General features: G+C 36.2%; 1 protein-coding gene across 2 annotated transcripts in view; it reads right to left on the bottom strand.

Moving 5' to 3' along the window:
- Nucleotides 1-460: 460 nt before the first annotated feature.
- NKAIN2 (sodium/potassium transporting ATPase interacting 2) overlaps nucleotides 461-15,767 on the bottom strand; it is a 556,752-nt gene continuing 541,445 nt past the window's right edge. For both annotated transcript variants that reach the window (XM_034418729.3, XM_034418730.3), the window contains 2 exons: nucleotides 10,392-10,473; nucleotides 461-4,149 (listed from right to left, as the gene is read on the bottom strand). In XM_034418729.3, the coding sequence (XP_034274620.1) occupies nucleotides 4,140-4,149; nucleotides 10,392-10,473 (92 nt within the window). In that variant the 3' untranslated portion in view covers nucleotides 461-4,139. The remainder of the gene's footprint in view (nucleotides 4,150-10,391; nucleotides 10,474-15,767) is intronic.

Genomic DNA, 15,767 nt, shown 5'->3' with positions numbered 1-15,767 from the left:
TTTTCAAAGAAAAAAATTATAATGTGAAAAGCTGTTCCAGTGAATGGCAGAGACATTGTCTTAATATAGATATGGTATCACACTCTGTCAACAGCGATTATTTAAAGCAGTGCCTTAATATTACTGAAGGTCTATTATAGACTTTAAATTCACTGATCAGGAGGCAATAAAAAGGCATATTTTAATAGCAGAGATTTTGTTATACAGTCTGAGTTCTAGAAAAAGCCTTTTAATGTCAGTGGATAATGAAAATACCGGTCACCTTTGACTGAGTTAAAATGATGTCATGACCTGGCAATTTCTATTCAGTCCTGACATATCTATGTGGAGCACAGCTCACAATTGCTTTCATGTAAATATAATAGGATTTTTTTTGTGTGGTATTTTTGTTCTTTCAAGAATGACAGATCAGAAAAAAGCTGTGAAAAGTATCAGAGGACCATAAAAACTGGGAAACCTATATATTTTTTCCATTTATTTTTTAAAATGCAAATTACACTAGTTAGTCAAAAAAGGTCACCTTTTGTTAAAAATACATTCAGAATTAACAAATGACTCTTAAGAAAAAAAAATGAGAGAAACATTTGGATCGTTAACACTTGCCTTTTGAATATTTGGATTTATAACAATAACAGAAAGCCCAGTCTAGAAAAATAACATACTTCATTGGATTTTGAAGAGGATGCAGCTGTATAATTCAACAGTGTTCAAATATTCTCACACTACTGTGCTCTTAAATTTTTTTGCCATAGTGGATTTGTCAATTCAGTTATTGTTGTAATAATTCTTTTGGAATGGTACTGATTTTGCTGCACAAGAATGAAAATAAATGCCTGGTCCCATGTCTGTCCACGTGTTTAATGTATATAGGTTTGTGCAGGCATATTTCTATATAGTGGACAATGTTTTATTTAAATTTAGAATTCTCATTGCCTCAAAATTCTCTAGTCTTATTCAAATGTACTTTCTAGCCTCTTCCTGGATCAACAGGAAGAGGCTAGAATGAGACACTCTTCTGTGTCTCATTCGAACACAGAAACCTGTTTTTCTTCCTGCCATCTGCTCTGCTACTTAAACCATCATCTACAGTTACTGTGCTATGCTCCAAATAATTGCTGATGCTCAAAATCATGTTTCTGATAAAGTCTAGTATAGCTGGTTATAGGCCTGCAAAACTTTCCATGCTGTTTATGGAGGCTCTTGATTTTTTACATGGAGACAAATATGCCCACAGGCCGAGTGGTGCATCAACACATAGAATATATAGGAATATTCCACCTTCTTCTTATTCACTTATGTCCCATACTGGGTGATTTGCTTCTCCCTCCGAGTGTGTATGTATGTGAGAGAGTGAGTGAGTGAGTGTGTGTGTGTGTGGGGGGGAGAGTTACTGTACATAAACTGTTAAGTAACAGAAAAAAGACTCTTTCCTTAACTGTATCAAAGTAAACATTTGATGTAGAGATAAAGGAATGCCTTAATTTAGAATGTGGTACAAAGCAGGAATTGGTCAAATGTGCTTAGTTTGCACTCAATAATTCTAAACTAGAAGAATCACAATGTTTGCTCATGGGGAGTGACAGCAAGCAAAATTTCATTAGTCCCCAGCATGTATGATGTACTGTATGCTTTTGTTTATTTATTATTATAAATTTTAATGTCTCTTTTGAGTAGAATTGAACTGTTGGTGACTTCACAAACATGCAGCTCTCTTGACAATGCAGAAGTGGTTACCCATTGCTTTTCTCCCCAGTTATATGGTTACATCATAGGGCAAAACTATGCACCTAATTGTAATATTAAAAGAATTAGGTTATAAAGTGTTCAGTAAAAGTGAACTAGTGCATAAATTATGCAATGGATCCTTATTTCTTCTTAATAAGACTTTGAGATACAGAACAGTTAACATTTTAAGATGTCTAAACTTCTTTTCTAGAATCTACAAATCTACTTTTAAAAATACTTTGTCCTATTTTATTGGTTGTAGAATGTCAGTGAGAGTTCATTTCTCCAAACCTGCTGCTTTGATGATTTGAATGCAAACCTATACATTTGTCTTGACTTTATGCTACTTACTGCAGAGTCATCTCATTTTTTCATTGATATTAAAGATAATAAATGTAAAAAACAAGGTTGGGGAGACAATCCATATATCATGTACTCCATACTAATTTCACTGGTAATAAGTAAATTTCAGGTCTACAAGAGTTGTGCCTCTTGACTCTGACAAAAAATAATTAAATTGCAAACAACCATTAAAACTGAGAGCATCTTTAGAAGCTTAACTAAAGCGACAGTACATATGCTATCATTACTACCACTGGTGTTGATATAACCAGGCAGAGGCTTAATTATAAGTCTTATATTTTTTGGAATTTTCAAGTACTAACCACTATTTTATATACATTACATTATTGTGTTCCACTCATATCGCTGTTACTGATGTGACATTTATTGCTGGAACCAATTAGTTTTTGTTTCTGTTAGAAATACCTGTTCTGTTGTCATTCAGGTGGCATTTTTGTAAATACACTGGTATGTATGGTATGTATACACTGGTGGTAATGGGTAAAGGTTAACTGTCTTATTTCTAGGATACTTGTACTGAGAGTTACTACAATGGATGGTGGATATCTAGGCCATATAGAATTGAAACATTTGGCATGTGCAGACAAAAGTTATTTGAAGAAGCTGTAGTGGGCTAAGAAGACCCTAATCCAGCAAGTGCCTAAGGCTGATGTATTTGTAGGTTTTAAATAAAGAAATTAGGGCAATTCAAGTTAAAAAAAAAAGCCTGAGCAATATAACTCTTCCCAAAGAAAAGCCACTGCAGTAGTTGAATATACAGCTCAAATTCAGAATACAGACGCTTCTAGGAGTCAAGAGTATTTCATAGACATTGACCTACTAGTAAAGTTTCCAAAGGCATCTTGTTGCCAACTACATAACAGCACAGGTTTTTTTTAGCCACAAAAATACAGGAAGATAAGATACACATTCTAACACACAACAGTTTTCCCCAGTACCACAAAAAAAGGTTTTCAAAAATCTCACCAATGCAAGTACTCCCACCCCAACTTAAAAAAAAAAAGAACAGAATCCAGAAAGATCTTATATGCTGCAGGTTTTCAGTGTTTTGTTTTTTTTAAAAAAAGCTCACTTACATAAAGTTTTCAACTGGAATTAGTTATAAAAGAGTAAACATTGTTAATACTTATGCAGTTGGCCTCTGACGATAGAAATATGCAGATATCTCTGTTATTAGTAAAAGACGTAGGTTAGAATCATTTATAAAAGCACTTAGAGTGCATTCACTAAAACAGTGGGGTTAAGGAGCACTGAGTTTGCACTTTCTTTAGTTATTGTTTAGTAAAAGTTCATTTTCTTGGCATTCCCCAGCTCCCAAAGTGTCCAGTTCTTTTAAAATACATAGAAGTAATTTGAAACTAGGTATTCTGGAAGCTTAACCATAAAGCACTTTTTTTTCTGACAGATTTTTTTTTTAATACAGACATCTCCGGAATAGTGGGAGCGTAGACTATTACCTGACGCAGCTTTATAATTTTTGTTTAGAATTCATGAACAGTATGGTTGATCCTAAAGTAAGTGATTTCAGAGAGCTTTCATCAAAGTTCTGTGGGTGTGACTTCGTATGGGTTAAGGCAAGCATATATTAAACAGCCTTTAGGGTGAACAACTTCCTGTCTACTGACTTCAGCTTCAACGTTATCTAAAGATCTTTAATCTGTATGGACTAAGAAGACATGGCTCCAGACAGAGTACAAAAGAGCCTCAAGTAGCTAAAACAGATGAGATTGTTTCATAAATCAGAGGCAAGTGCAAAAAAAAAAAAAAAAAAAAAAAAAGGCAGAAGGTAGATAGTGGCCAGGAGATGGCACCACTGCTTTTTTTTTTAAACCTTCTGTGTAGGAACTTGGAAAATCAAAGTTGGGAGGGACTGGATCTTGTGCACTTCTGCCAGCACTAGCTAGACAGAGAGGCCCTTGTCTCTGAGTGTTCTATTATATATTGAAACGGAAAAGTTAGGTCTTCTTTCATTCTTCTGCAACCTGTAGGAGGCTGTGCAAGAAGTAGATCTTTGTCCAGTCTTTCATCCCCAGGACAGATTCAGCTTGTGTCTACTTAGACCTAGAAAGAAAGAGAAATAGAAGACAAAGACATTTTGTCACAAATATAATTTATACCTCATCAATTCCCTTTGAACAGCAGCATGAGCCTAATTCATGTTCCTTCTCCAAAATTATCTTTAATCCATTTTTGCATCTACTCGAAAGGTTTTGTTTAAACTACGGTTAAACACAATACAACCACTAAAAAGCGCCACACCATTTAATATCAAAGAATATCAGAACAATTCAAAGTTAATTGAAAGAGTAAATAAGTATTTTGGTTTGACCCTGGAAGTCTGGATATTCTTGATAGTATATCACTACATGTTACATGATACACATGCATACTATTTTATATATTGTTCATCTTAATATTTTCCTACTAGCACCAATAGCAACAATCTGATACCTGAAGAAGATGGGACAGGGTGCCTGAGATTGTGGTCCCTTTCCATTTCATGCTTCTATTTAATAGTTGTTTGGCTTTTCTAGAGGCATTTCCCTGTTAAGGGGAGAGGGAATGATAAAAGTGAAGAATTTCTCTAAATCTAGTGTTTACTTCCCAAGTCTTAGCAGCAACTCCTCCATAGGGCCAATGGTGAAAGCAGCTGGGAATTCTATTTCAACACTGTTTAGATAGCCTTAGATTTCTGACTCCATTTTAAAATCAGTGCATAGAAGTTAGAGTTGTCTCAGGTTTCTTCATGTTATCTGGAGACTGTGAGTGATAAGGTGACAACAGTTGGCTGTTTCTCAATGGAACAATAGGATCAAATCTCACTGAACTGTAGAAGGGGATATGATACAACTGACATTTGTTTTCGCTCTTAGGGACATAGTGGATTATAACTAAACAATGACATTCTAAGCTTGCTCTTCTAGCTTAGAGAAGAAGCACAGGAAAATGTGGAGAGGGAAATGTGGTAACAAAATCCATTAGGGCAATGGAGTCTTTAAAGGTACAGTCTTTGGAATCTGGACAGCATAAAGGTTTAATAATACATGCGTAAATGTTTTCCCATGATCACCAATGATGGAATCAATGTAAAGTGTCTAAATCTTTATTGATTCCAGTGAGTGAATCCCAATATGGTTTAAGATGGATCACAAGATCTAAAAACTTCCTAAACTAAAGGTTTTACTTAAAGAAGCAAATTGTATGTCATTGGATTTGTGGCTCCATATAGATGACAGAACATGCATGGCTGAAATACTTCACACTATGACATACAAAATCCTTCAATAGTAGTGAGCTGTTCTTGAGCAATTCTTCCAATACAACCAGCATATGATTCCTTTCCTTTCCTTTCCTTTCCTTTCCTTTCCTTTCCTTTCCTTTCCTTTCCTTTCCTTTCCTTTCCTTTCCTTTCCTTTCCTTTCCTTTCCTTTCTTTCTTTCCTTCCTTTCCTTTCCTTTCCTTTCCTTTCCTTCCCTCCCTTCCCTTTTCTATCAACCCAGTTGTATCTCTTCTATAAGGATTTCCTAGTATAACTGCTATTACATAACTCAAAATTTAATTGGTACTAATTTTTAATTTATTGATACAAAATCCATTTCTGAGATTCAATTCCATTTGCTAAACAAAGCCAAAGTTCTGCTTTCTGGTTGACATGCCAAAGCCTCACAGAATATAATCACTGCAGAATTCCATGTCATAATCAGGTTGGTTATTTACATTTATTAGGCTATATTTAGACTGGTTATTTATCACAAATCAGGACCTAGAGAATTTTGCTTAAGATGTGCTTGATTGTGTCAACTGAGGCAGAAGCCTTAGCCTCCTAATAAATGAAAGGAAAACAATTTCCAAGCACTTCTGGTTCTCTCTAAATCTTCTCTGCCTTTCCCCTACTCTTTCTCTTCTCCCTTAGTAGGAGAAAAAAGAAATAACATACTTACTCACTACTGGAGGCAAATAATTTCTGATGACTTTTTGGACCATTAGAATTAGAAATGACCTACCTGCATTACTCACTAACAGTGATATTATTTAAGCTGGGTTACCAGGTACAGATGGCTCAATAGCTAAGATAGTTTCTAGCCTCAGCAGTTTTTTTTTAAATATTATCTTTTATTATACATTTTCCTTTATTTATATATCACTTCCCATTTCTGCAATGACAGAGTACTGTTTGTATCAAGTATACATAGTATTATACATCCTGATTATAACTATTGTTCTCATAATTATACAATGTAGTCTCTTTTAAATATACATAATCTTGTACACCCTAGTTATAACCATTATTCTCGTAGTTATACCATAACACTATACACTCTTTACACTTTAATCTATAGTACAGTCCAATGGTAATATTACTTATAGTATATATGCTTATATATACTGTATGTTTTCTGATATATATATATCTGCTTATATATATATATATCTGCTTATATATATATATATATCTGCTTATATATATATCTGCTTCTATATATATATCTATATATGTATTTATTTCTATTTTGTTAATCTTCTTTCATTATTAAGTTACTAATATCTGCACCTGTTATCTAATTATTTGTACCATAAGTCCCATGTTAAGTAATGCTCTGTTTCCTTTTTATCTTTAATTTCCATTACTAGCCTCAACAGTTTTTGTCCTTCCTTGCCTTGTGTCCTTTAGAGACCTTCTAGAGCATGGGTGTCAAACTGGCAGCCGGATGTGTCACGTGCAGGCCATGCCCCCCCCAGCTCCTCAGAAGGGAAAAATGTCACGAAACTTCACGTGATGGCAATGTGACGCGGTGAGTTTGACACCTGTTTTCTAGAGGACCGAAGTTACTGGCAGGACTGTTATCATTTTATTTTACAGTGCAATAAAATTTGAGGAGTAAAAGAGAGGAATAAAAGAGGCAATGATTCTGCCTAGCATCAGTAAAATTATAGACTGCATGTGGATCAAGTGGATTGGAGGTAAATCTGTCAAAAAAAGATACTCAGCTTGAGGGACTAAAACTTGGCAATGTCATGCCCAGCAACATGTAGCACTCTTTTTTTACTTTCTGAAATGTTGACAAATGTACAGGATTAACACAACCTGGCTATCCAAAAGCACCATCTGAAACATGACACCCTTTCTTGGTCTTCCTAACCCTGGGATTATTATTACTACTAGAGAGTCATTTCTCATCAAACTCTTATGTTTTGGAGAAAAAAATTAACATAAATATGGAATAGGAGACAGATAATTTTGGTTAGACAATACATCACAACAAAAAGGCCCAGAAAGATGTTGCAGTCATTGCTATGTTTGTTTTAAACCATGGATTGTATAATTATCATTTTAAAATCCTGGTTTGCTGAATCAGAGACAGCTGGATTTACACGACAGTAACCAAATTACAGCAGCAGTGACTGAGTTTACACATGGCATTAGTCAAAATTACACATCATGTGGTATGAATCCATCTACTGGGCTACCAGCTTCTTCTCAATGTCAGTTGGCTTGTAAGAATTTGCCAGACTGTGACAGTATGTCCTCTGCTGCTTTATTAGAAATACTATGCTGAATTTACCAACATGTCAATGAGAAAGCAGTTAAAAAATGAAACAAAGCAGAGTTTGAAATGTTCTTCCTGTACTCCCGTGTTTCAGCTATATGCTTCAAAATTTATGTTGACTCCTCCAGCCCTACAGCTTCCCGTTTAATAAGCTCTGTGAATACAAACAGCTACCCTCTAAGCCGAGAACATAAAAAGAATGGAACAATATCTCAGCTAGGAGGTTCTGTATGTTGATGGCAAGGTATACTACCTAAAAGAAAAAATACAATTAGAATTGCTCTAAGTAGATTTTGTTACATGTATAGTAGTCCTTGACTTATTCTCCATTGATTTTGCTTGTTAGAAGGTTGCAAAAAAATGATCACATGGCCCAGGGACACTGCAACTGTCATAAATATGAACCAATTTACAAGCATCTGAATTTTGATCACGTGACATCACATGAGGATGCTGCAATGATTGTAAGTGTGAAAAATGGTCATAAGTCACCTTGTTTTAGTGCCGTTATAACTGAACGATCTCTAAACGAAAGGTTGTAAATTGAGGACTAGCTGTATAACATACAACCAAAGAGAGGGTAAAACATTTTTCTAGACACATGCATTTGAAAAACTTTAAAGCCACAGCCACAGTTTCCCAGCCACAGCCATGATAGGACCATGTGCTGCTATTTGTGGCTCTTATGACTACCAACACAGAAGCTTCTGATAACATCAAGAAAAAAATTGCATATGGCATTTAATTATTGGAAAGCAGCTTATTAAATAGGCAGACCAATTCCATGCTAACATTGTATATTGAAAGGAAATGGCACAGAGATACTGTTTTCAATGCCCCTAAAATCTGGGATTCCCTAGCTGATTAGCATGGCCTCTTCACAGAATAACAGAGTTGGAAGGTCTTCTAGTTATAAGATTTCTAGTCTTATAATATAATTGGGGTCTTCGCAGGGCATGTCTGTTAGGCTGCCATCATATTAGGGTAAGTGAGAGAATTCCCTTCCAATCTTTTGAAACTTCAGCAGCCTTGAACTTTTCAATGTCACTGCTCTGATATTGGAGAAGGCAGGGCACAGATTGATGGTCATGCCAAGCTTTAGATATCCTTGCTCCCCAATCTTTCCCCTTCCTATCATGCCTCCTAATTAAGCCCTGGATTTAACACAAATATAACACTGTACATGTATGAAGATTATATTTATAGCCAAAACTGATTTATTTTGCTTATTTATTTATTTATTTCATTTTTGGTCTCGTGGAGTTTTTGAAGGAGGGGAATTTTAGTATGTTGTTAATATTTTAATTTCCAATGTTTGTGTGTTTTGTTTTTGATGATCTGATAAATTTAACTTAATCTGATTAGTTCTTATGTTGTTTTAGGAATAGCCATCTTGGATTGGCCTCTTATCAGATATATAAAATAATAAATATTCAGGATACAAAATCTATACATGGAAATTTAGTTTTCAAAATACCTAGCAACCTGCTTTTTAAAAAAAACAAAGCAAAACAAAGACTATTTAGCTTAGTATTTTTCTTGCTTACTGACAAGAAGCTGTTCATGGGTCTCCAGCCCTCCTTGAAAACTGATTGTGGGACTTTATATATGCAAAGTATGAACCATGCCATGAAGCTGTGGTATTTCTCTTCCTGCTGCTTCAATAAAGTTGACTCAGTCCCTAAATCTAGAACCAGAAAATAGGCATATCCTCTAATATAAAAAGTATATTCATATGTTCTCTAATAACTACTGTATGGACAAGCTGAATTCAACAATAGGAGCAGGGAATGAGGAACACTTCATAGAATGTGGTAAGCTTATTGTCCATAAGGAAAGCTAGTTGATTTCAGTTGAATGTCCACATTAATGTGCTGGCGTTCGCAAACATTTTTAAAAAACATTTCTTCCTGATTTTTTTTAAAAATTTTTAATTTATTTTTACATGCCGCCCTTCTCCGGAGACTCAGGGCGGCTTACAATGTGTTAAGCAATAGCCTTCATACTTTTGTATATTTTTATACAAAGTCAGCTTATTGCCCCCACAATCTGGGTCCTCATTTCACCTATCTTAGAAAGGATGGAAGGCTGAGTCGACTTTGAGCCTGGTGAGAATTGAACTCGCAGTAATTGCAGGCAGCTGGATGTTAAATGCTGCCTTAGTAGGAGGCATTAGCCTCCTACGCCACTCAGGCTCCTGATGAAGCAGATTTGATTAATGGCAATCTCAAAGTTTGACCAGCCTAACACATCTGTCACCATTATATATATTTTTTTATTTTTTATTTTTATTTGATTTATATGCTGCCCTTCTCCAGAGACTCAGGGCGGCTTACAATGCGTTAAGCAATAGCCTTCATACTTTTGTATATTTATACAAAGTCAGTTTATTGCCCCCACAATCCGGGTCCTCATTTTACCTACCTTAGAAAGGATGGAAGGCTGAGTCAACCTTGAGCCTGGTGAGATTCGAATTTACAGTAATTGCAGGTAGCTGATGTTAATAACAGTGCTTTAGTCTGCTGCACCACTTGGCTCAGTATATATTTTACCTTTCAGTGCCCTTATTCCAAGCATTGCAGAGGACAAATTGCCGCATACTACAAAAGTTACACTTTATTGTGAATACATTGTGAACTAACATTATTCAGGTACCACTGAATAATTTTCTTTGAATTACAACAAGTAATTTTTCTTTAATTTTTTAGTATGTCTCCAGCAGTTCACTAAAGAAACATGAATGTAGATACTCACATATACATTGGTTGTAGCTGTAAATGTGATGTCTTCTGTGGGCCTTGATAGCCGTAAGAGTCAAATCCACCTATGAAATCAACTGAAAAAGGAAAGTATTTCTTTAATTGCTGATATCATACTTTGAAGGGCTAAGCATCATGACTTTAAAACAGTTTTACACAAAGTTTATCCCAGCCAGCAGCTTCTCTTCCTGTCTTTAGGAAGGTGCCAGTCACAGATTTATTAGTATCTATCTGTATAATAAAAAGAATTATACATTGCTTCTGCTGCCAGCAAGCAGTCCACCTAGGTCAGGGGTCAGCAACCTTAAACACTCAAAGAACCACAAAGGTCCTAACCGGAAGCCCCCGTTCAATTCTGGAGCCAACCGGAAGTCCGGTTCCTCCACCATAGAGTCTCCTCCTCGCACGGCGTCCTTCTTCCTCTGCTGACTGGAAGTCCGGTTCCCCCACCATAGAGTCTCTTCCTCGCACGGCGTCCTTTTTCCTCTACCTGTCCTAACCGAAAGCCCTATCAATTGTGGAGCCGACCAGCAACAGGGAGCCACAGCAGAGGGATGAAAGAGCTACATGCAGCTCCAGAGCCGCGGGCTGCTGACCCCTGACCTAGGTGGCATGCTCATTTGTTGAAGCTGCAAACAATGCAAAACCATTCCTTTGCAACTTCCAAATGTTTTAGCTAGTTGTGATTATAGGTATTACATATTTGCTGCCACACTGTGATTCCCTGAAAAAGAGATGCAAGCAGGTGGACAATGCTTTTGAAAAAATAAAAAGGCTTCAGCATAGGAGGAAAGGAGGGAGAAATGGAAAGAGAAAGAAAGAAAAAACAATCATGGTTGCGGTGATCCATGGGGGGAAAAAGCCAAAATCCACAATGGGATGATAAACCTATTAGCACCAACAACTAAAAAAATGACATAAAAGCATGTCAGTTTCGATTTCTCCAAAACTTTTAAACAGGCAAGATATTATTATCAAAAATAGGGGATAGGGAATAGGGAAAAAAAAAAAGAAAAAAGAAAGGAAAAAAGTCTATACATTTAGACTATAAGGTCACTAGAATAAAACCAGCCTCAAAACATAAGCCCGGCTTGACTATATTGATATCACAAAAACATGTTTCGCATAAAATAATTGTTATTCTTCTCACTTCTAAAAACAAATATATTTACTTAAGCCTATTTCTTATCAGAGATGCCTAGGCATCAAAGAATCCCTATATGTTGATCAGTATTAAAGACTCTGTAGACCATGGGTGTCAAACTCATGGCATCACATTGCTGTCATGTGACTTTTGTGACATTTTCCCCATTTGTGGAGCTGGGGTGGGTGTGGCCTGTGTGTGACGCATCCGGCCTGCAGGCCGCCAGTTTGACATCCCTGGTATAGACTGAATATGGGAAACCTCTGGTCCTTCAATTGTAGCTGAACTTCAATTCCCAGAAATGTTGCATGTTGGCCAAATACCATAAGGAATTGAGAGCCCAGCTTGCCAAGGAAGCATCCCTAACTTTATATTTTCTTTGACCCAACAAATAAACACATTTTGTATAGTAACTATATGGATAACCCTGTTATGTTGCAATTTTATGTCACAAATTAGTTTAATATTTATTGTAGCACTATTAAGCTAAGTTTGCACTACAGATATGCAATCCAATCACTTCCCTTAGCTTGATGGTGATGGTGCTAAATATAGCACAGGGCCATAGAATTGTGCCCAATATCTGTAAGCTATATTAAAGTACCATGTACTCAGAACTGGCAGTCCTTACATAGCGTCCAGCCTGAAATAAATTTTTTATTTTGACATCTTGAACATTTTTCCAATTGTTCTTCTTTCCACTAGGCGTCTTAGCATGGAAGTGCCTAAAAAGCTGCAAAAAGTTTCATCAGCTCCTTTCTAATAACACAGATATAAAATAAATACCAACAGATGCTCTAACTCCTAAACTGATTTATCAAAAGTGCTTTAGAGCTTTGCTTTGTAACTTGAAAAATAATCATCCAATATCATCACTAATTAAGCTTCTTCTTTCAGAAAAAGCATAAAAGTGCTAAGAGATATCTTCTCACTGATATAAAACATCAAAGGCTTAGAAATACTTTTAAAAGAAGGAATTATGTTAAATCTCGTGAAGCCCCAAAATCTATATGCTTATCTGGAAGTAAGCTTGATTGATGATTTCACTGAGGCTTTAGTTCTCTTTACACTAGAATGCAGCAAATATTAATCAGGAAATAGAAGATTCAAGCATGCTAGTACCTGGTTATATAAATTGCCTTTAACTACATTTCTCATGCAAAAGGTGATGCATGAACATAATATAATCATCTTCTTACAGTTCCCCTAGATTTTCCTAGCACTGCTTCTTCCTTTTTTCGAATCATAAAACTTTAATTATAAAAAGAAATGGAGAATAGCACGCAATCACTATTTTTGCTCAGCCTCTGGATGAGGTATAGAGAGACTAAGCATCCTGCTTTGGGGAATGTTGGGTTAGAAATAAAACATAATTTCTTTCTCTTACTGAGACTTGCCTTTTACTTCTATTAAGCATTCTCAAGCATAGGCCTGAAACTTTCTGAGCAGGTGAGTCCATTTGGAATTTTGAAAACACAAGGGCTCTCTCACAAAATGGCTGCTTTCAGGGCACACATGCACAGAATGGCAGCCATGGTGATATAAACAAAGATCAGATTTGTCAGGCCCCCCATCTCTCCTGCAGGATGCTCCAAATTATCTCATCTTACCTTTCTTCTTTTCCTAGTCTGGTTGAACATATTTCTAAGCAAAGAAGTGGGATATAGCCATCCATCTCTTAAAAATTTTCAAATAAAATAAAAAAATTCTTGCAAATAAAGATGATACTAGAGACTAGCAATTTGCTTTTCAGCATGAAAATTACAAGAATGTTTAAAAGGTGGGGGAACAATCATGTGTCAGAGAGTCTACTGAGCACCAAAGGAAATGTTCAGTAGATATTGGGTGTCTGAGTGTCACATAAGCAGTTTTTATGTCTTTTAACTACTCAGAGTTACAGGGAATTATGCAGCATAACAACAACAACAACAATAATACTATCCCCATTCTAAATTATGCTTGTATTAATTTAGTAGCTTACTAAAGCATCTAGATGATTTGAAGCAGCTTTGATTCTTAGCAGTAACATTAAATTTTACACTTGGCTAGCAATTTAACTATACAATTTTAATTTGTAACTTGATTTTTTAAAAAATGTATCTGAAATTCCAGGGGAATAGAATTATGTAAGCAAGGCATCAGATTTAAAACATTTAGAGTTAATATAGGCAGTCCTCACTTAATAACCACGTTGGGACTAGCACTCTGCCACTAGGTGACATGGACATTAAGTGAAACATCATGTGACCTCACTTGTCTTATGACATCAGTTTCATTACTGTCACTAAGCGAATCACCTACAGACATTAAGCACATCGCATGACCATGGCTTACAACTAACTGCCAGCTTCTCCACTGAGTGTCAAAAGCTGGTTGTGAAGCTCCTAACTTGGTCTGTTGTGCGGATGTTTGGGTGGTTTAGGGGTGGGGAATTGTGGTGGGTGGGAGTGTGTTTGGGGATTGTTATGTGTGTTGGACCTGGTCTTTGGGTGTTAAGTGAATTTCGTTGTATGGGTATACTGTGCATACACAGTATACACAGTATACCCATTGTCGTATACAACGACAATCAAGTTATTTATTTATTTATTTAATCACATGATTGTGCAATGCTAGTAAGGACCAGACACAGTTTTTCAGTGTGACCCTAAGCCCGAATAGTTGCTCACAGGTCAGTTGTTAACCACGGTCTGCCTGTAATTTTTTCAAAATGGTACTTTGAAACATGTAAGAAATTCAGCCTCTGCTTGGATTACTAAAGCAGCCACACATTTTCTCAGGCTTGTGCAGTTATTTCAGAGGCTTCTTCCGGATATCTCTGCATACTTGTGTGACAAAGGGATTGTGTATGTCAACACACGTATGACCAGTACCTGCAGAGACAGTTGTGAACAGCTTTTGAAACAGCCACATAAATCTGAAAAAGACATAGTTGCTTTAATGATTCAAAGATAGCTGCTTTGCTTGTGCTACGACTGCAGTTTATGAAGCCTCTCATTCAAATGCTTTGTAAAGATGTAATATTTAGTGTGCACAAAATGGAGAGATGCATGGGTGGCAGCAGGACTCCCCTTCCACCCCACATGTGCAAATGTTTCCCAAACAATGAAAGGAAGAAATCTGAATGGCAACCTAATCTCTGGTGACTTTCACAGGCCAGATTTTTTCGGACAAGAGAGGATGGAAAAGAATAGTTAGTTCAGAACTGCTGTTGTTTCTCTGATCCTCTTGGATGAGAACAGCAGGAAGCCTCTGTGTCTTGTAACAACAAAGAAATTGCTGGGTTGAATTGTGATTTTTCTCCCTACATTGCTCATTTTGTAATCCAGAACAGCAAGAGACAATGGGAAAAGGGCAGCGGGGCATTTTAAAAATCTACCTGCCCACTTTTAGACAAAACCAAACCAATAAATAAATAAAAAACACCAGCCACCATGGTGTAAAGCCTGCAGTGATATTAGGGAGGCGGGAAGAAAAGGAATTGTCCTCTCCCTGCCTATTTGGGTTAGACAGAGCGCACCCAATAGATAAACATACTAAGCACAACATCAATCACTGTGTGAGAAATCTATTGCAATTCCATTTGTAGGATCCAGGGGAAAAACAATTAGTGTGTAGCTCTAGGATTCTGTAGCCTTCCATCTGGAAAAATCCCATATTAGGCTGGAGTGAAAGATTAGCGGTTTTCTGGTTAGGAGATGAAACATCCATTCCATACAGGTTAAATAAATAAAAATATTATTTGATTGCAAATATATTTCATTTGTTATAATGACTATTAAAGCAATCTATGCATTTTTAGAGAAATGCTTATTAAGACACCCGTCCTAAAACATGTACATGTTCTCTCAGATACACAGAATTAATTTCCTACAATCCTGGATATGTATCAGCTAGTTCAGATAAATGGTGAGAATGATGGAAATAAAACTGGAACTGAAGAGATAAACCCCCAAAGTAAGAATGTAAGAAAATAAAAGACCTCAGAGGACTTACCTAGAGTGTATCTATCAATGCGTTTTACTAAATTATATCTCTAAAATCAAACAAACAAATATCAAGCTGTATATTCTATTACAGGGCCTTGTGGCTTTTGTATACTTTGCAATGGGCTATTTTAAAGGAGGAATTTTTTAATCTTTCACATGGAGAAAAGGATGAATTCACATTACCAGTTCCTGTATTGATGATTTCATTTAAGAAATGTAGCCACTGCAATTTTTTTCA

Source organism: Pantherophis guttatus, chromosome 1, assembly GCF_059756535.1.
Source record: "Pantherophis guttatus breed Tessera chromosome 1, ASM5975653v1, whole genome shotgun sequence".
In the NCBI taxonomy this organism is placed as follows: domain Eukaryota; kingdom Metazoa; phylum Chordata; class Lepidosauria; order Squamata; family Colubridae; genus Pantherophis; species Pantherophis guttatus.
This window is presented reverse-complemented; position numbering and strand designations above follow the sequence as displayed.